General features: G+C 45.2%; 2 protein-coding genes across 2 annotated transcripts in view; one reads left to right on the forward strand and one right to left on the reverse strand.

Annotated features, from left to right (window-relative positions):
• LOC128969941 (probable acyl-CoA dehydrogenase 6) overlaps window positions 1-5,433 on the forward strand; it is a 70,044-nt gene extending 64,611 nt beyond the window's left edge. Inside the window, exons 8-10 of the mRNA XM_054384929.1 lie at window positions 659-809; window positions 4,644-4,784; window positions 4,955-5,433. Coding sequence (XP_054240904.1) covers window positions 659-809; window positions 4,644-4,734 — 242 coding nt within the window. The 3' untranslated portion in view covers window positions 4,735-4,784; window positions 4,955-5,433. The remainder of the gene's footprint in view (window positions 1-658; window positions 810-4,643; window positions 4,785-4,954) is intronic.
• A 4,033-nt stretch (window positions 5,434-9,466) lies between these two features.
• On the reverse strand, window positions 9,467-18,035 carry BET1 (Bet1 golgi vesicular membrane trafficking protein). Its single transcript, XM_054385055.1, has 4 exons — window positions 18,001-18,035; window positions 13,336-13,450; window positions 10,746-10,802; window positions 9,467-9,684 (listed from the first exon to the last, which is right to left on the reverse strand). The coding sequence occupies exons 1-4, from the start codon at window positions 18,033-18,035 to the stop codon at window positions 9,529-9,531; spliced, it is 363 nt and encodes a 120-aa protein (XP_054241030.1). The 3' UTR covers window positions 9,467-9,528.
• Window positions 18,036-25,790: the final 7,755 nt, after the last annotated feature.

The raw sequence follows: 25,790 nt of genomic DNA on the forward strand, positions 1-25,790 counted from the left end.
AGACCCTTCAACAGCTTTGTTGCCCTTCCCTGGACCTGCTTCAGCACCTTAGTGTCCTTCTTGGAGTGAGGGGCCAGTGAACCCAGTACTCAAGCTGTGGTCTCACCAGTGCCAGGTCCAGGGGTGCAATTACTTCCCTGGTCCTGCTGGCCACACTATCCCTGATTTAGACCAGGATGCTGGTGACCACCTTGGCCACTTGGGCACACCCTGGCTCATCTTCAGCCAGCTGTCAACCAGAACCCCTAGGTCTTTCCAGTTTGCAGCCACTCTGCCCCAAGCCTGGAGCCTTCCTGGTGTTGCTATGACCCACGTGCAGGACCTGGCACTTGCACTTGTTGAATTTCATGCAGTTGGCCTCAGCCCACGGATCCAGCTTGTCCAGGCACCTCTGCAGAGCCTTCCTACCCTCCAGCAGATCAACAGTCCCACCTAATTTGGTGTCATCTGCAATCTTGAGGGAAAACTTGATCTGCTTGTCCACATCATTGATAAAGATATTAAAGAAAACTGGCCCCAAAAGAAATGCAAAGGTGACCCCAAAAGTTCATGCAAAGAACATAGGCTAGAAGAACATGGGGAGATGATTGGCAGAGAGGCAGGCTGTGGTCAGTGACTCTGTGTGTAACTCTGCTTGCTGATGTCTTTCCTTTTGTAGATCTCTATCTGGAAGGCAATGATGTGACAAAATTTGCTTCCATGGCTAAGCTGAAGGCAGGCCGCGTGTCTCGTGAAGTGACTGACAGCTGCCTCCAGTTCTGGGGAGGGATGGGCTTCACCAATGAGGTTCTGGTGAGCAGGTTTTACAGGTAAGCAAGTAAGTTGTGGAAAGAGGAAAGGGCTCTGCTGAAATGTGGCCTCTTAGACACACTACTAACAGATCACCTGCTTGAAAGGGCACCAGCTCCTGGCTGGTGTGAGGAGTGTTGCTCCACTGAAGGGCATGTCTCTGGTACACAGTGTGGATGAAAGGACACGAGTGTCCTGTTGACATGTAGGAGTGTCAGGACGTAGGCTGACCGCTCCTTTGGCAAATCCTGGCTTTGCATTCCTATGCTGGAGTTTTTAACTACCCACAGGTTAGCCTCAAAGGCAGGTGAAAGACATATTTCCCTTGCTGGTCCTCTGGTACCTTCCAGACAACAGGACAAGGGAAGAAAGGGGACCAGGCTACCAGCAAGTGGGCAGCTTTCTTTTTGGTCTTTGTTTGCACATAGTCTTGATTACAAGATCAGAACTAAACCAAACCAGCAGCTTTCTTCCAAACCCAGTGAAAATCAGCTTTATCTTTTTCTGCAAAGAGGGAACCGGCTGCCTGGGAAGTTGTGGAGGCTTCAAGCCTGGAAGTGTTGAAAGGCAGGTTGGATGGGGCCTAGAGCAAGCTGGGCTCATGGAAGGTGGGTTGGAACTAGAAGATCTCAAAGGTTCCAACCCAAACCATTCTATGATCTAGGTGCCAGTATGGGCTGGTTTTCTGTACAGAAATGTCTCATGTTCAGTTGTAGGGATCATGAGAAGCGGAACAGATTTGAAAAAGTTTTGAGCCTGAATCTCAGTTTATTGGAAAAATCCAAGCCAATATAAAAAGTAGCCAGAGTGGACTTCTCAGGCTTTATGCTAGCAGCAGGAGTCTGCAGGAGAGAGCCAGAGCCAAGGTGTGTTTATTTTTTCTCTCCCCTATCTGAAATGCCTCAAAGACAACATGACTTAGGAAAAATCAATTATTGAACAAATCCACAAGGCTGGGAGAGGGAGGAAAACCTTTTGTAGCAACTTTTATTGCAGTTTTGCAGTTTTCATAACAGGAGTTGTAAACACTTTCAGGTAGGGATAGCTTTCAGTGGATTAGTTTTGGCATAAGTAATGTACTTCCTCCTGAATTGTTTGCATTCCTCAGCTGAAATAGTTTATTAGAATCCTAGAATGGTTTGGGTTGGAATGGACCTTCAAGCTCATCCAGTTCCAACCCCCTGCCATAGGCAGGAACACCTTCCACTAGCCCAGCTTGCTCAAGGCCTCATCAGCCTGGCCTTGAACACTTCCATGGATAGGGTCTCCACAACTTCTGTGGGCAGCCTTGAACACCTCCAGGGAGGGGGCATCCAGTTACACAGCTTTGTTACTTCCCGTTTTCTGTTCTTCACAAGCAGGGCCAAGCTAGAATGAGTCTGGACAGTTGGGGTGGTTTTAATCAGCCCTCATCATTACCATAATTTATGGCAGGACCAAAGGAAAGGAGACCCCTAATTTCTGCTGACAAAACCAGTTTGCTCTGAAGTAAGCAAGCTAACAGTTGGGACAAGTCCTATTGAGTCTTCAACCTTCTTCTAGGGGTTTTGAGCCAGATGCCTGCCTGCATGCCACTTTGGTTGACTTTTCATGAGTACCTCCAGAGGGAATTTAGGAGAATAAAGCACATGACACTTAGCTCTGATATGGCAAATCAAAGCAGGGAGAAGTTTAATGATGACTTCAAAGCTCTCCTCCAGGCTGAACAACCCCAATTCTCCCAGCCTGCCTCCATAGCAGAGGTGCTCCAGCCCTCAGATCGTCTCATTGGCCTCCTCTGGGCCTGCTCTAACAATTCCATGTTCTTCTTGTGTTGGGGACTTTAAAGAGCAGGCCAAAGTGATGCCCACTCCTGTGCAGCTGTTCTTTCAGAATGGCCCTTAGGGGAAGTGGGCAGGACTGGGTGAACTGTATGGTGGCAGGGCTGTGCCAGCCTGCTGTGCCCTGGGTGCTGTCAGCTCAAACTTCTCCCTCAGGACCAAAGTCATCATTAGATGCTCCTTGATTTGGACAAGCTATAAGGATCATTAAGGTTGGAAAAGACCTCTAAGTCCAACTGTCCACTACCGCCACCATGGCCACTAAACCATGTCCCAAAGTGCCATGGCTGCATGTTCCTTAAACACCTCCAGAGATGGTGACTCTACCACCTCCTTGGGCAGCCTGTTCCAATCCCTGACCACTCTTGCAGCTAAGAAATTTTCCCTGATATCCAAATCTAAACCTCCCTTGACAGATTCCTGAAGGTTCTATGACATGGTACTTCTGGAAATGGAAACTCAATTTGACATCATGGTGGGTCCTTCTTGTTGCTGCCTAGCTAGAGATTCTTGATAGCCTGGGTTGAGTTTGGTGGGCAGGAAGGGCTCCTCAGCCTCCCTCTTAAGTGGCTCTTAAGTTCAGCAGTGAAGAAATTCTTTATAGGGGTTTGTATCCATCATCAAGTGGATTGCTTTGTGACACTGACATTTCTTGCTATGGTTAAGCAGAGTAAGTCTTGTCATCCACAGTGGCTGCTTCAGGGACAGGGGGCTTCCTGACTTAAACTCTTTACAGGGTGTTTTAGGGGGGCCTAAACACAACTGTCAGGATTCCTTTTTCTTCAGGACCCCTCCAAGGAAAACAGCATTCAACAAGCAGCTAGGGACTCGGTCCCTCAAGAAAGATGCCTTTGTGGAACCATATGGCAGATTGCAGACTGGTTCCTCACTGTCCTGGGTCAGGGTGAAGCCATCACAGGTCAGTGTTCACCTCAGCAGGGCTGCAGGTAGCACAGGATAAGCTGCTGTGTTCTGGGGGGCAGCAACAAGGCGATGGAGAAGTCAGAAAGCAAAGTGCTGCTGAGCCAGATCAAAAGCATTCCAGGGCAGCCTACCTTAAGCAGACAGATTCTAATATTGATAGCTATTAAAATAGTGGGGTGCTGTGTGAGTAATGCATCACTACACTGTCAACTCTCAGGCCATCACCTTAGAATAAATAGCTAATACACAACCTGGCTTTATTATCTTCTCCAGCTTCCCCACAGCATTCCTGCAGGATGAAGTCCCATGGTTTTCTTTTCTCATGCTGAAAACAAGCTAGGTGAAAATCATTTGAGTTTCCCCGAGGGAGAGATCAACATTTAGGTGCCTGCCTGTGGCAGGCAAATGCAGGATTTTTATCAGCATCCCAAAGGAATTCTGAGAATTAATCTCTCTTGGTACAGTGCTGTGATGGTGCAGAATGCAGGTACTGGGGGGGCTTTCTGCAGCTCCAAAAAGCAAGCAGCACAAAGTAACCTGCCATTGTTCCTGCTCTGCTGCCTTCAGCAAGAGTAAGGTGGGGAATCTTCAGGTTATGAAAATAAGCAGAGGTGTTCAGTGTTTTTGTGATGCTGCCTCTCTGCTCTGCTGAGACCTTACCTGCAGGGCTGCATCCAGCTCTGGAGCCCTCCACAGAGGAAGGACACGGAGGGAGGCTGGGTTGTTCAGCCTGGAGAAGAGAAGGAGACCTAATAAGCAGCCTGCCAGTATTGAAAGGGCTATAAGAAGGCTGCAGAGGGACTGTTTGCAAAGGCCTGCAGGGACAGGAGCAGGGGCAATGGTTTGAAATGAGAGCAGAGCAGATTTAGATTGGATGTGAGGAACAAGTGCTGCACCATGAGGGTGCTGGAACACTGCAACAGGTTGCCCAGGGAGGTGGTTGAGGCTCCATCCCTGGAGATACTCAGTGAGGCTGGAGAAGGCTCTGAGCAAGCTGCTCCAGTGGAGGATGTCCCTGCTGAGTGCAGGTGGGGTTGGACTGGATGAGCTTTGGAGGTCCCTTCCAACCCAAACCATTCTATGATTCTATGTTTATTCTTACTTCTACAGAGACATGAGGCTGCTCTCCATAGGCGGTGGTACAGATGAAACCATGCTTTCCATCATCTGCAAACACATGGAAATACTTCCCAGCAAGTGACTCCTCTCCACTCTGCATGGAGATTAAGCAAGCAAAGATGCACAGTGAAGGTAACTGCCACTACATCTTTTCAAGGGCAAATATGTAGACAACATCTCAGTCATTTTTGCCATCAAAACCATAATCATTCTGTGTCTTCTCCATATTGAAAGGAAGCACTCTAAAACCATGTGGCCTCCTGTAAGGTGGTTTTTTTTTTTTTTTTTCCCCACTTTTTCAGCCATTACTGCTTTGGGGAGTCCAGTGAGCCAAACTAAGCACCCAGGAAAAAAAAAAGTCAGGCTAGAGCTACAAGAAAATCAAGGCAGATGCACATTTTAGAGCATCTGACATGCCACTTCAGAAACAGAACATTGCTGTGGGTGCTGCTCTTTTCACTGGTAGCTTCATCCCACTTCAGTGGAGCTCTGCCTTCAAGATCAGTAATTAAGGTACAGAGTATTCCCTGCTCTATTCAGCTCCTGGAAGAGTGATTTTGCTCTTAATTCGAAGTCTCTTCTCCATTTTTCACTTTTAGCCAGGAATCATCAAAATCAGCTCTGGCATCTTTGCCAGGTCCACATCAACTTGCAGCACAGCTGTGGATGTTTGGTGGCAGGAGTGGTTGTAGAATTATTCTGTAAGCAACAGTTTAATAACATCTGAAGCTTTTGGCAGCTGAACTTCACTATGTCTTGTGTGTAATTATTAAAGAATATTAAAAAAATAGGAAAATTGTGTGTATACTCTTCCTAAGCCAGGAAAGCAAAAAACCAGCATCAGTGGAACTCTCCTTGTCAGTGAAGTGGTGATGAAGCATTTCCCAAGTACTCTCCATGATACTGCAAGGTTAACAGTTTGAGAGTTAAAAGATGACATTGCCCTCCACCTGTAAATGATCTGCATGGTTCCTAGGGAGAGGCTAAGGTACATTTAAAGTGAGACACGCAAGATAAAAGTACTGTGTAAAAAAGATGGACAGAAGATTTGCAAACAATAATCATAACTGCACTATTCTTACCTAGCTGCTATTAACTGCAACTGTGGAACAGCACAATTAATGATACTAGGATTTTCCTGGTGTAGTCACATAAACTCACACTGTAGAATCCTCAAATCTTACAGGTTGTGAATTTTAAGTCTTCTCAGACTCATACTTTTCTACCAAAAAATGCCCAGGGAAGTGCAGTTCTTGAGGAACATTCTAAGGCTGCTGCTCCCTTTCCCTGACTGCAATACTGTCAAAGCAATTTTACCTTGACATAAAGTCCCTGTAACCAGTGTAAACCAACTTACAGAATCATAGAATGGTTTGGGTTGGAAGGGACCTCCAAAGGTCATCCAGTCCAAGCCCACCTGCAGTCAGTAGGGACATCCTCTACTGGAGCAGCTTGCTCAGAGCCTTCTCCAGCCTCACCTTGAAGATCTCCAGGCATGGGGCCTCAACCACCTCCCTGGTGCAGAACTTCTTCCTCACATCCAATCTAAATCTGCTCTGCTCTCATCTCAAACCATTCCCCTTGTCCTGTCCCTGCAGGCCTTTGCAAACAGTCCCTCTGCAGCCTTCTTGTAGCCCCTTCAGGCACTGGCAGGCTGCTGTTAGGTCTGCCTGGAGCCTTCTCTTCTCCAGCCTGTCCTCATAGCAGAGGTGCTCCAGCCCCCAATCATTTTTATGGCTCTCCTCTGGACCTGCTCCAGCAGGTCCACTTCCTTCCTGTGTTGAAGGCTCCAGAGCTGGATCCAGTACTCCAGGTGAGGTCTCTGCAGAGCAGAGGGGCAAAATCTTCTCTCTCCATCTCTGGCCATGATGCTTTTGGTGCAGCTCAGGCTGCCATTTGCCTTCTGGGCTGCAAGTGCACACTGGTGTCTCATGTCTGGCTTCTCATCCACCAGCACTCCCTTCCAGGCTTCCATTTCAGATTTTTAGACTGAAACTTGACTTTTTAGTGGAGCTGAAGTAAGAGAGAGTTGTGCTGCACCCTGTAAAACAATGTGAGTGCATAAATAAGTCACATTTTTCACTAGGCAACTTTCAGTTGCGTTTCATTCCAACATGTTGATGTTAAAAAGCCAATAAAGCTGTGTGTCAGCACTTAGGAATTAACAAACCCTTTGTGTGTTTTCTAATAAACATATAGAAAGTTGTTTGGAGGCTTCAAATAGTCCTTGTGGTTGAGCTTTCTTCCCATTTCCAGCCCTGTCTAGACAACAACAAAAAAAAAAGAGCCCAGACAAAATCCTTAGCTGAAGAAACACAGTTCGGAAGCCACAGGCACGTTGGGAATACGCTGCCTGCTTAACAAGCCTAGCAATTGTCATGTCAAGACAATCCTGGTGCTGGCACTTCGATGTTCTCTTACTTGCAGAGATATTTTAGACCTTTTAACAGACAAAAGATTCAATCAGCTGGAAATGCTGGAGTTTGAATTGCTGTTCCACATGGTGTGTGGAGCATTTTGCATTAAGCAAGTGTCATGCTTCCATTATATAGGAAACCCAACAGGAAAGACAAGTGGCTGACACCAACATTTCTTATTTTACTACTGCCCACCACACACCTATGCCCAGCAGCTTTAGAGAAGTGATTCTCTCCATCTAATTTATTTTTCTGAAACCTTACCTGGAGTCCTGTGTCCAGGTCTGGAGCCCCCAACACCAGAAGGACATGGAATTGTTAGAGCAGCAGCAGAGGTGGCTACCAAAATGATCCAAGGGCTGGAGCACCTCTGCTATGGAGACAGGAGACAGAGTGGAACATCTTCCTGTGAGGACAGGCAGAGGGAGCTGGGGTCTTTAGCTTGGAGCAGAGGAGCCTGAAGGGTGACCTCATTCATGTTGACAAAGATGTGCAGGGCGGTCTCAGGAGGACAGAGCCAGGCTCTGCTCAGGGATGTCCAACGATAGGACGAGGGGCAATGGGTGCAAGCTGGAGCAGAGGAGCTGCCATGGGAACAGAACCGAAAACTTTTTCACTGTGAGGGTGCCAGAGTCCTGGAGCAGGCTGCCCAGAGAGGTTGTGGAGTCTCCTTCTCTGGAGACATTCAAAACCCACCTGGATGTGCTCCTGCATGACCTGCCCTGTGTGACCCTGCTCTGGCAGGGGGGTTGGACTGGGTGATCCTTCAAGGTCCCTTCCAGTCCCTCACATTCTGTGAAAGTTGGTGTTGCTCTCTCTGGAGAAGAGAAGGCTCCAGGGAGACCTTCTAGCAGCTTTGCAATATTGGAAGTGGGCCTCCAGGAGAGCTGTAGCAGAACTTCTGACAGCAACATGGAATGACAGGACCAGGGGTGATGACTTCAAACTGGAAGAAGCTGCATTGAGGTTAGATATTGGGAAGCAATTTTAAGCATATCCAGTTAAATGCAGCACCATTTCCAAAGAGTATCTTGGTCTTCTACAGGAGCAAAGAATGTCCATGACCACCACCAGCTGCAACACTAGAGGACAGTTTATTTGTCAGGTGATCATTAGTTATGAATGGCAACATACTGTACAGTATTTGCTAGAAAAGACTTTCAAACCCTACAGACAATTTCAATAGCTAGGAAAAGGTCGTTTCTTGAATATTAAACTGCACAGTGTGAGAGCTTCAACTATTAGAAACTAGTGAGCCAAAGCTGTCTTGAAAAATAAAAACACTTTAAAGTGACAGCACCTCCAACAGGTGCAGCATCTTCTACTTCAATATAAAAATTCAAATCCCTTACCTCAGACATCAGGCAGTGCAGATTTAGGGATCACAGACTGAAGAGCATAGGAATGGAAGAAGTTCTGGTGATTCAGTGGAATAATTTTAGATACTTTAAAGAAAATGCTTGCACTGTGTCCATGCAGGCTGAGAGACTTGGCTTGTTCAGCCTGGAGAAGAGAAAGGTGCATAGAGACCTGCAAACAGCCTTCTAGGATTTGAATGGGGCCTCCAGCAGACCTGAAGAGGGACTTTTGACAAAGGCATGGAGTGACAAGACAAGCTTCAAACTGGAAGAAGCCAGGCTGAGATGAGCCATGAGGAGACAATTCTACCCCATGAGGGTGGTGAGGCACTGGAATAGGCTGCTCAGAGAAGCTGTGGAGGCTCCAAGCCTGGCAGCATTCAAGGCTAGGCTGGATGAGGCCTTGAGTCAAGCTGGTCTGGTAGAAGGTGTCCCTTCTTATGGCAGTGGGGGTAGAACAAGATGATCTTGAAGGTCTCTCCCAAACAAAACCGTCCCATGGTTCTGAGTTGCTTACAAGAGTCAATGTGGGAACATGGTTTATCACATTTAAATTAAAGAAATTCCAGTTTCAGGTAACTTCTCCCCAAAACACAGAGTTTAAGCTACTTAAACCCATACACTATGACAATAAGCCACAAAAAGAACTTCTTGAGGTACCACTCTTTGTTAGCTTCAGGCCAGCCTTTTAAAAATCCACCCAGAAAAAACAATTTAGAGAGATCCAAGTATTCTTTGTGCTTCTGCAACCTAGAATTTATCTTATGCCAGCATCTGGAGCTCTAATTTAGAGCATGGCCCAGAATGGGAAGCAGAATTAAAGAGGAAAGCCTTGCAAACCTGCAATTCCTTCAAATAGCTGCTGTTGACAGTATTCATAAAAACAATTTCCCCCTTAAAAAAAAAAGAAAAGGAATTTATGATAGTAATACTTCTGGCAGATTTACAAATAATCCCCCCACTAAAACAGGGGCTGATGGAAAAAATTTCTGATCCATTAAGAAAATTCTCTAAAACACTGCATTACTGCAATCTGCAACAATTTCCCTGTGGTTTAGCCCCTTTTGATCAATGCCTCCATCACGCAGGTGGTACCATGCATCACCTCAGTTTAATAACCCAGTATATGACAAAAAAAACAAACAGTGAGAAGAGCATCATGTAGCACAACAGCTTGGTCTGACTTCCTCTGGAGAGTGTTCTCAGTCTGCTCATAGTTGCACCTAGAAGTCCCCCCGTGGACTCAAAATCATTTTCCTACATGAAATAAAAACAAGAAGCAAGGAAGCAAGCAAAACAATGAGGTTACTCAGAGAAAAAGAATTATACCCAATGCTTGCTAAGTGTAGTTTTTCCTGTTGTAGTTTTTGCTAGTGGTTGTTTTGTTTGGTTGTTGGTGTTTGGACTGGGGTTTTCGTGAGGATTTTGTTTTGTTTTTTTTTAATTTTCCAAACCTAATTCAGAGGCAGTTTCTGAAAATTAATCAGGAAAAAATTTCACCCATTTATTCAGAGATTTCCCCTCCCACCCCCAAGCAAAACAAGACAAACAAAAAAAGGCATTTCTGACTTCCTGTTTTTTTTTGCTCCCTCCTCCTATTAAATGTGGAGCTGCCAAACTGTTATGTCTGAAGTATAAAGCCTTTGAAAGTCCTGCATTTTCACAGTTGCATCCTGCTCTGCACAGGAAGGAGACAGGAAGGACATGGACATGATGGAGAGGGTCCAGAGGAGGGCTATGAAATCAGGGGGCTGGAACACCTCTGCTATGAGGACAGGCTGAGGGAGCTGGGGTTGTTCAGCCTGGAGAAGAGAAGGCTCCAGGCAGACCTAACAGCAGCCTGCCAGTACCTGAAGGGGGCTACAAGAAGGCTGCAGAGGGACTGTTTGCAAAGAGCTGCAGGGACAGAGGCAATGGTTTGAAATGAGAGCAGAGCAGATCTAGATTGGATGTGAGGAACAAGTTCTGCATCACAAGGATGCTGGAAAACTGCAACAGGTTGCCCAGGGAGGTAGTTGAGGCCCAATTCCTGGAGATATTCAAGGTCAGGCTGGTGAAGGCTCTGAGCAAGCTGCTCTAGTGGAAGATGGCCCTGCTGACTGCAGGGGGGTTGGACTGGATGACTTTTGGAGGTCCTTTCCAACTGAAACCATTCTATGATTCTGTTTTTGTTAACCAGAAATATTGCTGCTGAATTGTTCCCATTTTACAAGCAGCAATAACCTGTCAAGATGTGAACACAAACATTTATACTAAAAGCTTTACATCACTGACTTCTTAATTCTGCTCCATACTTTAGTTAGTGACTAAATACTTACCATTTCTGATAACATTTTATTTTGGTTTTTGACTTCTGTTCCAATTTCAATGGAAAGCTATTTAAAAAACAAAAGGAAAAAAGTATTAAATATTAGTAAGCAATTACAGACAGAGTAACCAGTCTAAAATACCTGACCTGACTAGGATTTCCACAGATAAAAAGTGAAAACACTATCTGCTGTTGTCAAAAAGCGAAGTAACATGCACAGCATTCTGTCAACAACCCTTAGGAAAGTAAACAGCATCTTACTAGGTGAGTCTAAAGAGCCACAGAAGGTTCTCCAATCTCCTTCTCCCCTTTTCCACTGAATTCCTTGCTAGAATTATTGCATAGACTTGTAAAAATTCCAAGGATAAATTACCCATTCCCTTAAACAAGCACAGAGGACCAGGAGCAGTCCTTTTGACTTGGTTGTTGCTGGGGTTGACATCTGTAACCTGCCAACCCATCTCTTCTGACAAGCTGCTGCTAGGCTGTAGATCATTGCTTCTGTGAATTTGTCTAGTCCTTCTCTGCTTCATGTTATGATGCAGCAAGCTCCCAGCAGGACAAGGTGAGCTGTGTGTGGAAGTGGGCATTGCTCCAGAGGTAGGAACCAGGGTCAGCACCAGCCTAGTGATCACCCAGCACATCCACAGCTATGAAACGGGTCCAAAGTCATGCTGGGTAAAGGTTGGAATCCCAGCTATGAGACAGGTCCAAGAGCAAGCCAAAGTCATGTTGGGTAAAGGTTGGAATCCCAGCTATGAGACAGGTCCAAGAGCAAGCCAAAGTCATGTTGGGTAAAGGTTGGAATCACAGCTATGAGACAGGTCCAAGAGCAAGCCAAAGTCATGCTGGGTAAAGGTTGGAATCCCAGCTACGAGACAGGTCCAAGAGCAAGCCAAAGTCATGTTGGGTAAAGGTTGGAATCAGACAGATGTGAGACCAGGCACAGACAGAGCTGCAGCATAGCAAAGGTGAGGAGCAGCCAGGAGAGCCTTTAAAACTAGCAACTGTTTTTAAACAGCTCCCAGGTGACACAGGAGAGAAGCCCCAACTGAGGCTTGTTGGTAGCTCTTCCTCCATAAGAATTCTTAACCTATTGGCCTTGAGCAACCAGCTCAGCTCCTAAGAAGCATGGGAAATGTGCTCCAGACCTTCATGCTTCAGATTAGCCAAAACCAGTCTGGGTTTTGTGACATCACTTCTCAGTGCTGCATCTCACCAGAATCTACCATCAAGTCCAGCGAGAACCATGAGGCTTCTAGGAGGATTATCTGAAAATTACCCCATACACCAAGATCATGACAATGCACTAGAAAATCCAACTGCAGAATGAGCACACATGGGGCACCATCAACCACACTGCAACATACCTTGGGGACACCAGTTTTAAGTACAACAGACCAGAAAAGGAGATGAGAAATTAAAATTCAGAGCTTTTCTTCTTAACTGGTTCTAAATTGTTTAGGTGGATAATTTCCTACCCCTAGGTTTTATTTTCTATTTGAGACTAAACAAATGACTTGGAAGCACCAGGATATCATTAGCAACATGAATTTGAGTGAGTTTAGGCCTAAGAATTCATTTGCTACATACATAGAAACTGCACTTACTGCTAAGGATGTATTTTAAAAGATCTGAAGTTGTTAAGTAAAAGAACTCCACACACAGTTTTAATCACAGAGCTGTCTTGCAGTTAGAGCTGCCTACAAGAAGTCCTCAGTCTCTGGAGGGAATCAGCACCATTAAAACAAATTTCTAGAGTATGTTAGGTTGTTATTTCTAACATTGGTTTTGACATGACAGATTTAGCAGCAGCTACAGCAGAAGCTGATGAGGCACAATGGTCATAGAATCATAGAATGGCTTGAGTTGGAAGGGCCCTTAAAGATCATCTAGTTCCAATTTCCCTGCCATGGGCAGGGACACCTCCTGCTAGACGAGCTTGCTCAAGGCCTCATCCAGCCTGGCCTTGAACACTGACAGGCTTGGAGCCTCCATAACTTTTCTGAGCAACCGTTTCCAGTGCTTCACCACCCTCATAGTAAAGAGCTTCTTCCTCATGTGAAATCTAAACCTACCCTCCTCTAATTTCAAATCACTGCCTCTTGTCCTATCACCACAGACCCTTGTAAAAAGTCTTTCTCCAGCTTTCCTGGAATAGCACCAAACCCAAGTATTTCATCTTCCTGAGCTAGTTTACTGACCTAAACTCCTCCATTTTTCGAGCTTCTGCAGGGACAGGAGTTCATTCTGGAGGACAGCAAGCCACAAGGTGGGTTGGACAAGATGACCTTCGAGGGTCCCTTCCAACCCAATGCAGTCTGTGAAAGTAACACCACAGTTGTCCTCTAGATTAGCCAAAAATGACATCTCTAGCTAAAAAATGTAATTAAAAGCAGATCCAGTTACACAAATGACTGATTGTGCACTTTGGTTGGACTGGATGATCTTTCGAGGTCCCTTCCAACCCCTGCCATTCTTGTGATTCTGTGATAATTCGTCCTTGTGTTAGGATTATGTTTTAAACTAAATTAACTGCTTCCCTGGTCCATGTAATTGAAAGCAAAACAAAGTAAAAATGGCACTAAAGAAATACTTACTGATTTGATGGCGCTGACTTTGGTACGCAGGCTCTCTGTTAGCCTGTCATTTTCTTCCTCATACACACTACTGTACCCACTGTTGGTGTAGCCATAGTTACCTCCATCGCCTGGAAAAGCAAGGGTCAGCAGTTAGACAGCAAACGCCACGGAGCAAGTGACCTTCCATGTGTGGAAAAGCATTTTTTCCACTTAAAAATGCATTTTCTTAATGTCAACCTTGGCCATCAGGAAAAGGCACCTTGTGTTCCTGAGCCATCCAACCTTTACTGATGTTTACGTTACTTTTCAGTGTGGCACAGATGGAAAGCAGAAGAATGGTTGTAATTCAATAAAACCAGGGTGGAACGTCATAAACCAGGGTGTTTTAAGAATACTTCTATGGAAATCAACCTCAGCATTAGATGGAGAGGTGATGGGAGCATTGAGGCCATGACATAGACACAGAGCAGCAAACCCAACTCAGATTAGGACAGTTGGGATCATTCTGTTACCAGACAACCACCTTTGATCACATTCACGTTCAAAAGAGAGAGCATACTCAGGTGCTTCATGCATTTCCCTACAAACAAGACCTCAGCTGAGAAGCCAGGTCTGAGCAGAGCATTGCCATATCTGTCACCATGTGCATTCCAGTGCCCCTCCTGCCTTTGCTTTCCAGGTGATGGAGCTTCAGGATTATTTGCCAGACAACTGACTCAGAAGGGGTCCTCATCTCAACATGCTCCCTTCCTCTAGCCTCTGATAAAGATGTCCTACAGACAACAGTTGGACATTAGCCTGGGCACAGGAGAATTAAAGCTGTGTCCTGACTAGACAAAAATCAGTCTTAGGCCTCAAATCAAAGATCTGAAACCAAAGGAGACCAAGATTGAGAAAGACAAACAGAAAAGAATTATTACAAGCTTTATGATAAAGATTCTACTAGACTGATTCAACAATCCAGCTGAACCATACATCAGTATTTATCTGGCTAGTCAGAATGCCCTGGGTTAGAGACTTTTGGGTTTGGGTGGCTTATTTGGTTCTGAGGGGAGAGGAGACATAACCACAGTCTTAGATAAAGCTCTATCTCAAAGTTTCACTGTGTGCTGGGCATACGTCACATTAAGACTTTAAAGGAGAGAATTATGATGCTGCTTTCAAATAGGTATCATTTTATATTAACCTCTAAAGATGTTCTGGGAATCACAGTATGGTTTCAGGTGGAAAAGACCATCAAGACCAACCATCCTCTAACTCCACCAAGGCTGGTGCTAAACCATGTCCCTCAGAACCAGATCTCTGCTTCTTTAAAACACCTCCATGGGGAGCCTGTTCCAGGATTTGAGAATCATTTCAGTCAAGAAGTTTTTTCTGAGAGCCAAACTAAACCTTCCCTGGTACAACTTGAGGCCATCTTCTCTCATCCTGTCCCTTGTTCCTAGGGAGAAGAGACTAACCCCCACCTGGCTCCAACCTCCTTTCAGGGAGTTTCTGTTAAGTGTAAGCCATGATGGTTTTTCAGTTAGTCCTTGTAAATTCTTTTAATCTTCTTCAATAAGTGAAGCTAAGGACGAGTTGTCAGTAGGACTGGGTGAAAGGTCTGCTTCCATTTCATCACAGTGGAACTCTTGTGAAAGCCCTGCCACTGAAAGCCCTTCCCCTTGTCAAAGATGCCAATGCCAAGTGTAGAAATTTGACTAACATAACATCATTGAGTGAGTCAAGGTTGTTCCCTTTGCCTTGTTTTACAAAGGCATCTAAGTACAAATTGCTCAGAGCCCCTTCCTACCTGACCTGGAACTCTTCCTGGGATGGGGCACCTACCACCTCTCTCTGGGCAACCTGGGCCAGGGTCTCATCACCCTCAGCATAAAAAAAAAAAATCTTCTGTATCTAGTCAGAATCCTCCTGTTAGTTTAAAACCATCAGCCCATGTCCTATCACAACAGACCCTAAAATTGTCCTAATCTTTCTTGTAGGCCCCTCTGAGTACTGGAAGGCTGCAATAAGGCCTCCCCAGAGATGTCTCCTCTCCAGACTGAACAACCCAAACTTTCTCAAGCTGTCCTCACAGCAGAGGGCTTCCAGCCCTCGCATCGCTTTTATGGCCTCCCCTGTACCTGCTCCAACAGGTCCATGTATTTCTTGCACCAAGGCCTCCAGAGCTAACCCCAGCACTGCAGGTGGGGTCTCAGCAGAGTGCAGCAGAGAGGCAGAATCCCCCCCCTCCACCTGCTGCCCACGCTAGGGTTGGTTCTGGGCTATGGAGCACACTGCTGGCTCACATCCAGCTTTTCATCTACCAGTACCTCCAAGTCCTTCTCTGCATGGCTGCTCTCAACCTCATTATCCCCCAGCCTGGATTGATAATGATGATTGCCCTGACCCAGGTGCAGGACCTTGCATTTTGCCTCATGAGCTCCACATGGGCCCACTTTTCAAGTTTGTCCTGTCTCTCTAGATGGCATCTCATCCCTCAGGTGTGTCAACCACACCACTCAGCTTGGTGTCATCTGCAAACTTGCAGAGAGTGCACTCGCTCCCACTGTCCACATCACTGGTCCCAATACAGACCCTTGAGGGAAACCACTTGTGACAAATCTCCATCTGGATATTAAGCTGTTGACCACTACCCCATGGATGTGACCATTCAACCAATTCCTCATCCACTGAGCAATCCTCTCATCAAGTCCACTAAGTAGAAGCCTGGCTACTACTGCTTACAGTAGGGACAGAAACTTGAGCATGGCAGTTCCATGGGCTGTCTTGCAACACTGTTCATTGACAGGACATGTAATATGGACATGACCATAAGAAAATGACAGGCTAACAGAGAGGTACCAGGTAGCTGATGGTGCTCACAGCAGAAGTACTGGTGCCCAGCTTCTATTTCCAGCCTACTAAATAAAAATTAATTCTGGGCAGTTGAAAAATCATGGGAAAGCTGCAAATTCTACCACAGCTGCTAACAGCCATAATAGGCATTTAAGGCTTTTGCTTGAGCTTCCAGCAGACCAACTGAGCAACCTGATTTAGTTGGAGATGTTCCTGCTCACTTCAAGAGGGTTGGAGAAATGGCCTTCAAGGGTCCCTTCCAACCTGATACGTTCTGTGATTCTGTGAGTTTTTATAGTTTTTTTCAGGATGTTCTTTAAGGCATTGTTTGCCAGAGATGTGCTAAAAGAAGGCATGATCTTCCCCCTGCACTCCTTCCAGAAACAACCACCACTTCACTTCTTCAGAATCATCATACCAAGCTGGATGTCCTTTGGTCTAACCCCTCTCAGTTCATACCCAAGAGCAAGCTGTTAGTCTGACAAAGGACTGAAGATCTCACCTTTTTATGAAAAAACATCCTAACCCCTCTCCTGATGTAGTAAGAAGTGCATCCAAGACTCACCTTATCTGGTGGAAGCACTATTGCACAACACAAAGTGGAGAAGTCACTCCAGGGTGCTGTAACAGACACACCTGCTTTAGCCACATGGCATTTACTACCTCCTAAATACTCACTTTCTAGGAAGAACTCAGTCATAAACATCTGAGGCATAAATATTACTTAAGCTTTACAGTGAGATCATGCCACCTATGTCATTCTAGAACATGACGTGGGAGTTCAAAGTTTCTCTATAGTCATCGGTGTGACTACTAGTTGAAAAATGAGGCCCAAGCTTCTCAAAACAGTCAGCAGGCACTCCGCACAGTTTTCTGTATTTATAATAAAATGACAACAGTTGAGGCTTGTTTAATCCAAAAATACAAGACGAAAAACACAAAAATAAATAAAAAACCCCAACTCAAAACATGGAAAGGACTTGACTGAAGCACAACACAGCTGGTGAAGGGTCTGGAGAACAAGTCTTGTTAGGAACATCTTAGGGAACTGGGATTGTTTAGTCTGGAGGAGGCTGAGTGGAGACCTCTAACAACTCCCTGAGGGGAGGGTGGAACCAGGTGGGGGTTGGTGTTTTCTCACTACTACCAAGTGATAGAATGAGAGGAAATGGCCTGAAATTGTGCCAGGGGAGGTTTAGGTTGGAAATTAGGAAAAATGTCTTTAGTGAAAGAGTGGTCAAGGTGGTGGAATCACCATCCCTGGAGGTGTTTAAAAAAAAAACCAAACTGTGAACATGGCACTTTGGGACATGGTTTAGTGGCCACGGTAGTGTTAGGTCTGTGGCTGGACTCGATGATTTTAAGAGGACTGTTCCAATCGAAACAATTCTATGATTCCATGAAGAGTGGCAAATCTACTCATCCACGTAAACATGGCTCAAACTATTGCTACATGAGAACCATTCACAAACACAGTTAAATACAAACCGCAGTGCTGCTCTGTGAATCCAGCTGAGCTACAGACAGGCGCACCAGTAAGGGGCTCTCCCACCCCCAAACTTGGGAGCTCCACTACGAGCCTTCACCCGCCAGCGCAGCCCATCTCAGGCAGGGACACACCCTCCGGAGCCCCTACCTGGGGCCAGGCCGTGCCCAGCCGGCCCGGCAGTGGCTCCCACAGGCCCAGCGCAGCGCGGCCCACAGCACAGCAGCGGCTGTCCCAGCCCTCCCCGCCAAGCTTTCACCCACTCTCCCTCCCTGTTTAGCTCTCCAGCACCGATGCGCCCCAAGGCCGGGAGGGCGCCGCGACCCGGCCCCTCAGTCGGGCCGCGGGCCCCGCTCCAAGGACCGCCGCGCTTACCCAGCCCTGCGCGCCTCATGGCTGCGCCCGGAGCCGCCGCCGGCGTAACAGAAGGGCAGCAGCTCCCTCACCCACCGCGCCTGAGGGAAGCTGGACTCGACGAGGCAGCCGCGGCCCAGCTCCGGCCCGGCCGTTGGGATCATTCAATTCGCGAGCGCCACGACAGCGCCTGCAGCCGCACGGCCCGCTGGGAGCGGCGGGTTCCGGCCGCCCTGCCGGGGCTGATGGGGCTTGTAGGCACCGCCGGGCCTGAGGTAGTGGCGCAGATCATCCAGATCCACCCCCGCTGCCACAGCAGGGCCACCCACAGCAGGGTCACCCACAGCAGGTTGCCCGGCATCACACAGTCCAGGCGGGTTTGGAATCTGTCCAGAGAAGGAGACTCAATAACCTCTCTTGGCAGCCTGCTCCACTGCTCCAGCACCCTCACAGCAAAGAGTCGTCGTCTTGAGTTCTAGCGAAACTTCCTGTTGTTCTAGATTGTGCCCATTGTACCTGTCGCTGGGCACCACTGAATAGAGCCCAGCCACGTCCCTGTGACCTTCAACCTTTAGCTATTGATCAGTATTAATAAGATCACCTCTCAGGCTGCTCTTCCCCAGGCTAAACTGCTCCACATCTCTCAGCCTCTCCTCCAGTCCCCTCAGCATCTTTGTGGCCTCCACTGGAGTCTCTCCAGTAGGTCCCTGTTCCTCTTGAACTGAGAAGCCTAGAACTGGGTGCAATACTCCAGGTATGACCACATCAGGGCAGAACAACGCAGGAAGATAACCTCCCTCGACCTGCTGGCCACTCTTCTTAATGCAGCTTAGGTGACCACTGGCCTTTTTGGCCATGAGGGCACATTGCCATCTCATGGCCATCTTGTTATGTACCAGCACTCCCAGGTCCTTCACAAAGCTGCTTTCCAGCAGGCCATCCCCTCACCTGTACTGGTGCAGGGGGTTATTTCTCTCCAGGTGCAGGACTCAAAACGTACATTGCGAGGAGCTGGACTGTGAGGCAGTGGCTTTGAGGGCAGAAGAAGGTGGCAGAGTAGCATTGAGGAGCAGTCTGGCTGCAAGCCAGAGCGGAGAGTGGCAAAGCAGCTTCCTCCCCTGCAGCTTCAGGAGAAGAGCAAATTCTATTAAAAACCTCCATTCTTAAATGTTCTCAATACATTACCTATTTCAGTGTGCATTAAACTTTTTAAGAACTGATCCTGAAAAGTATCAGCCTGTGTTTCAGCAGGCAGTCAGGACATTATCACTCTAATTTTTGGGAAGGAGAGATTCTCAGTGGCTGTCTTGCAGCAGGCAGAACATTAAAATTCAGTGCTGAGTGGAGTTTACCACCGTTTTTTCCTTCTTCTGTTTATTTGGAAGAGGCAGTCCACTGCAGCATACAGCAAACTGAGTCTAGAAACCTGCAGAGTTCATTATTGTTTAGTCTTCAGTTCTGTGAATGATTTAAATTTCATTTGCAAAAATAATTTCTTCTTCGTTCTTTAACCCCTTACAATGCTTTATTAGAAATGGATTTTATCCACTTTTATTAAAGATAGGACTCACTCTCTGTGCCGGTTCCCAGGGTGATAGCAGAATGATTTATCAGTACTCCAGCACTAAGAAAACAACATCATGGAGTCCATTCAGAGGCTGTTGTTTCAGGTATGGCTTCCATTAGACTAAAGAAGTTGCCCTGGCTTTTCCCGTTACAACATGCTGCCTGGTGACTAATTGTGTTCTGGTACAAACTAAGCCACACAGTATGGACCGAGACCCACCTATACCATACAAGCTGTGTATATGCAGACCAAATCTCATACTTCAGTGAATTTTCATCTGGGCTAGAGAAGTTATAGAAAGAAGAATAAAACAACTCTGGTCAATAAGAAGGTTTGTGTCCTGCATTGGGTTGGAAGAGACCTTTAAAGATCCTTAAGCATGGCCATCTTTAATTACATCAGATGTACACACACCCTGTGTGGTTGCTGTAAGGTACCCCATGACTCTTTTTTTTTGCATAAACCCACAACTAATCACAGCATTTCTTTGCTTTCCACTTGTTCAGCTGAGACGTTAGTGTTGTATCAGCCCAACTTTACTACAGACACTGAGAAGCTGATGCTTGTTTATTTCCTTCTCAGGCCCATCAAGATGCCTGCATCTCAAGCAGCATTATAAAGAGTAAAACGAGTATAATGTAGAAGCTGTCCCTTTGGCTTATTTAATATTTGATACTTTAAGAGGTTTATCCAAAATTTCAACTAAGACATTAGCTGAAACAGAAGAGAAAGCTAAAGAGAAGAAATTAACTGCAGAACTGCCACCCACACTGTGCAGCCTGAAGCTAATCTCCATGGGATTTTGTGGTAACTTCAGACTCCGTTTACAGCAGTTCAGGAAAACACATCAGTTGTATCAAAGAGAAGAGCACTAAAACCAGATTAAAGATTTTGTTCATGCTAAAACCATCTGAAGTTCACAGATGGGCCCATTTCTTACCTTGCCAGGACAAAGAGTTCTTCCAAACGATGATATGCTTGTAACAGCAACATTTAAATGTTATCAAATTTACAGCAAGTGAACACATTCTGTGAAAAGCTTCTTCATGGGTGCTTCAGATTTGAACTAGGGCTCTGCTGGGAGCAATATCATCAGCAAACAGTTCTTGAAGGAGAGGTAGGGTGACCATCCATGCAGAAACTAAATAAGCAAAGAGTAAAATTGAGGCTGCAGGAGGCAGCAGGAAAATATTTTTTAGTAACAGTTGGGCTGAGCTTCTCATAGTTATATATAATTTTATTTACCCTTTTTCCTTCATACACTATCCAAGAATATGATTGCATTTGGTGGCATTACTATATGAAAAGGTTTTTCTAGAGAGTATTTGCATAGTCTGTGTCACCCTTCTTCCCCAAACCCCCTGTCACTCTTCTTCCATTTTTCAATGAATACATAACTAGTTGAAAAAAAGAACATCTCCTCAGGAGGATTGTAGCTGTAATTCCCAGTTAAGGGGCTCATTTTTCACTTATACTTCCATTTTCTGTAAAATAAAATTCCAAGGAGGCACCTGGAAGCTGTTAGGTGTCAGGTGTTCACAACTCATAGAAAGGCTTGAAATATCACGCTGAGTCTGTATGCAGCTTATAAACAGCACACTGAATTCTCCACAGTTTATTGCAGCAAAGTGTGCAAATGATACCAACATGATTAATGTTTCAAATCTGGTTTTATCAGATGGAATTTATGATTTTTTTTTTTCACACACTGCTAGTGCCTTGTAGAAAAGTTAGCTTTCTAAGTTGCCTGATTCTATTTCATGACACAGGGCTGAAAACAGAGGTGAACTATCTTTAATGTTCACTGTTTAAGATGTATTTCCACAAAGATGATCCAAGGAGAACCTCTCTTATGAGGACAGGCTGAGAGTTGGGGCTGTTCAGCCTAGAGAAGAGAAAGCTTTGGGTGAGACCTTGCAGCAGCCTTCCAGTACCTGAAGGGGCTCCAGGAGAGCTGAGGAGGGACTCTTTTTTTTTACAAAGCCATGGAGTGACAGCACAAGGGGTAATGGCTTCAAACTGGAAGAAGCTGGATTGAGATGAGACATTAGGAGGCTCCAAGCCTGGCAGTGTTCAAAGGCAGGTTGGCTGGGGCCTTGAGCAAGCTGGGCTAGCAGGAGGTGTCCTTGCCCATGGCAGAGGGACTGGAACTAGATGATCCTTGTGGTCCAGTTCTGGAGCCCCTATTACAGGAGGGATATGGACATGCTGGAGCATGTCCAGAGAAGGGTCACCAGGATGATCAGAGGGCTGGAGCACCTCTCCTATGAGGACAGACTGAGAGTTGGGGCTGTTCAGTCTGCAGAAAAGAAGGCTCCCAGGTGGCCTTATTGTGGCCTTTCAATATCTGAAGGGGGCCTACAAGAAAGCTGGGGAGGGACTTTTTAGGCTATCAGGTAGTGATAGGACTAGGGGGAATGGAATAAAGCTGGAAGTGGGGAGATTCAGACTGGACGTGAGGAAGAAGTTCTTCCCCATGAGAGTGGTGAGAGCCTGGAATGGGTTGTCCAGGGAGGTGGTTGGGGCCCATCCCTGGAGGTGTTTAAGGCCAGGCTGGATGAGGCTCTGGCCAGCATGATCTAGTGTGAGGTGTCCCTGCCCATGGCAGGGGGGTTGGAACTGGATGATCCTTGTGGTCCCTTCCAACCCTGACTGATTCTATGATTCTATGATCTTGAGGGTCTTTTCCAAACCAAACCATTCTATGGTTCTGTAATTCTAAGATATGTTTGAGAAGTATTGAGCTTTATATTAGCTCATGGGTAGTATAATATAAATGCAGTTTATTACCATGCTTCTGCTCATTCTTTCCATGAGTCACTTTTTAGTAGCATAAGCTGCTGCTTCTCTTGTTTGATTCTGCAGGGAACACATCCAGAAATCTCTGCTGTATTTTTATGAATTTCTTGTCAGTGCTGTTGAATTACCTCAAAATAGAGAAGGAAGGCAATGAACACAACTGCTGGCTGGTCTCCCTCCTAAATTTCATTACGTAGGACTAGAATCAAAATTTACTGAAGTCATGAGGAATTTTTGTATTGACTTTGGATCAGGCTATAAATTTTTATTAAAAACCCAACTCTGCTGATTCTTTGCCTTTCAAGTAGTGTATGCTGTGTAATCTATAAATAATTCCAGTCATGATTTCTTTCCCTGATATTAAGGTCCCATTTCTGATGTCAGCTTTGACTGGGTAATAATATCTGCTGAATAGGTGATAAGAATTCAGAGTCATTGCAGCAACCTGAACATTAATAATTCTAATGCCTAAAGAGGAAGGCTAATATATTTAAAATAAAAAGTGGAAGTCAAAATAATTTTTCATTTCAAGTTAAACAAATATATGGGATGAATGGAGCAGACAGTTCCAGGGCTTGGCAAGATGCAATTAAACAGTAATCCCATGATCTGCGCTGTGTTTATTTTGACCTTTCAGACATGTGGGAAGACTTTCACCAGTCAAAACAGAGAATTCAATAAAAAGTGAGACTTCAGTGAGGGGAGAGCTATTTTTTAAACCTGTATCTATGCACAGCATGGCAGAGGGGTTGGAACTAGATGATCTTAAAGGTCCTTTCCAACCCAAATCATGTTATGATTTTCCTACAGCACATTTCTCAAGATAAATGGATCAGATGTCATCCTTGTTTCCTTGTGCAACAAGGCAGAACTTAGAATGTGAATCCAGATTCCTGGATGCTGGGGATAGCTTTGTGCTAGCTTTGTGCAAGCTTTGTGCTTGGCCACTGCAGAGTTACTTTAAAAAAAGAATAAATGGATATCATCATGTACTCTTTAGTTTTCTCATAGGTCAACAAATCACGCACAAAGCAACTTGTTTGATTACTAATTAGAGCAGATAATGCCTGAACATAAAACTACAAAAGCTCTTGCAAGTGCATTGTTTTCTAGAAAGACAATCACAGAATGGTAGGCGTTGGAAGGAACCTCTGGAGATCATTGAGTTCACCCCCCCTGCCAAGGTAGGTTCACCTAGAGCAGGTTGCACAGGACAGCATCCAAGCAGGTTTGGAATGACTCCAGAGATGGAGACTCCACCACCTCTCTGGGCAGCCTGTTCCAGTGCTCTGCCATCCTTAAATTAAAGAAGTTCCTCCTCATGTTTAGATGGAACTTCCTATGTTCAAGTTTGTGCCCTTTACCTCTTGTCACTGTGCACCACTGAAAAGAGCCTTACAAATACCTTACAGATTACCTTTATAAAGATAATTTTCTTGTTCAGGCTGTGATGTGGATTGCAGCAGCAGGGTGAATTGCCTGTACTGGATGATCTTAGAGATCTTTTCCGTGCTCTGTGATGGAGCATGGTGCTACTGGGACAACATGGCTTCCTGTACTGAGGTGGCTCATCCAAAGTTCACTTGTGTGTTTCTGCACAGCACTACATTATGCCATAAGAATATACATTCAATTTATGTGTCCCTATTTGCCAGATGTAGCTACGGGGACAAAAGTGTAATATTGTTCTCCTTAAAGATGCATCAATGCACCTCCAAGAAAAAGCTCTTTTAACTTACTGAAAATATGAGCATTTTATATAGGTTTTAATGAAGGCAATAACAAAATGTCATTGATTTTTATGGCATGGGATCAAAGACTGAAGTAATTACAGTGTGGAAAGGGTTATTAATTATATTGTAGAAAGGATCATTATATTTCAGGATTAAAAGTCATATAGATTGTTTTCATGGTTTTCTGTAAACACAGATAAAAGCAGACTTGAATTATGTTTTATAGGATGTCATGAAGAAAGGTTTCATGTCCCGCAGCTCATTCAGCAACAGGAGTAATCCTCACAAGTCATTGTCACTTCAACCATCAAACAGGACATAATCTATAAGTTAGAAGTAAATGACAGTCTACACATTTGCTATCACAAACAAACATCTGCTTTATGGATACAAGACATATTTGTCAACCCATAACTGGACAGTAACCAGAATCCTCTCTCCCTGTAACGATCATGGTAGGTAAAAAGTCTGGAGAACTGCAGTGTCTACCCCATTTAACCCCAGTACAAGTCCACCAATCCTGTTGAGAATGTCTTGAGGTCCACCAGCCTATGTCCAGTTCTTTGGTTCAAGGTCCACCAGCTAGTGCTTTATTGTGGGCTAGATCCTGGCTTACAGCTCAAAGTCTGCCAGACTGCTCAAATGTCTTCTGTCACTGAGTGCTGACCTTGGCCTGATGCAACCCTATACCCTGCTGTTTGACATGGGAAAAATCAAGCAGGTGTCTTATGCAACACACTTTCCTTCCCTTTTATGCTTTGTTAAGGAGGCCTTATGCAGCTTATCCATCCTAGAAAACACCATTTAATGACCATACTACTCAGCTGACCACCATCTCCTTGAATAATTGCTATCTTTAGTTCTACAGAGATGAGTAAAGATAGGCTGGTATTTTTTAATCCTTTACCTAAGAAATCAAATTATTCAACTGAACCCTCTTATCTAAATCTCTTTCCTGAGATCCTGAATGAAAGGAAAGGGTCAGGTTGATGGTTCCTAGGAAGTAACTTTCCCCAGAAGGGTTCAGGAAGGATGGAGAGGACACTATATACAAGCACACTCAGAGTGATGCTCCTAGTTTGAATCTATATGCTACAGATCTTTCTAATTGGTTATACTGGAAACTCATGAAGTTAAACTGCAAATGTGAGTTTGCTGCAGCAATGCTGAGTGTCCATCTGTTCACTCATGTAAAAGAAAATGTAGACAATGTATCTGAATTCCAGATCAATGGGTCTTCATTTATAAAGATGTTTTTTCATTAAATGAGATTTCTAGGATTTATTTCTTGATGATAAAACCTGTTACTCAGTAAGATTGTATTTAAGTTCTGTATTCCATGTATATTTCAAGGCTATGCTTTATTAATTACTGAATAAGGTCTTTTCTAGTGCTGCAGTCAGCATCCCTATTTCCTGACAGGGTACATGGTAATTGATCTGGTTTCTAGAGTTCTTCTCACAGCTTCTGGCTGAACAGTGTAGTCCAACAGGTAGAGCCAGCACATTAAACATCAGACCACATTCCTCCTTCATGGATCAGCAGTGACCACAGTAAAGGTATGGATGAGCTTGGTTTAGGAAATGCAGTTTTCTGTGTCTGGACAAATCATGACCACCTGCAGTGGGACTGACTGCATACAGCTTCAGGCTTCTTCCAGAGATTGCAGTTCTTCAGAAATTAAGAATAGAAATTA

Source organism: Indicator indicator, chromosome 11, assembly GCF_027791375.1.
Source record: "Indicator indicator isolate 239-I01 chromosome 11, UM_Iind_1.1, whole genome shotgun sequence".
In the NCBI taxonomy this organism is placed as follows: Eukaryota; Metazoa; Chordata; class Aves; order Piciformes; family Indicatoridae; genus Indicator; species Indicator indicator.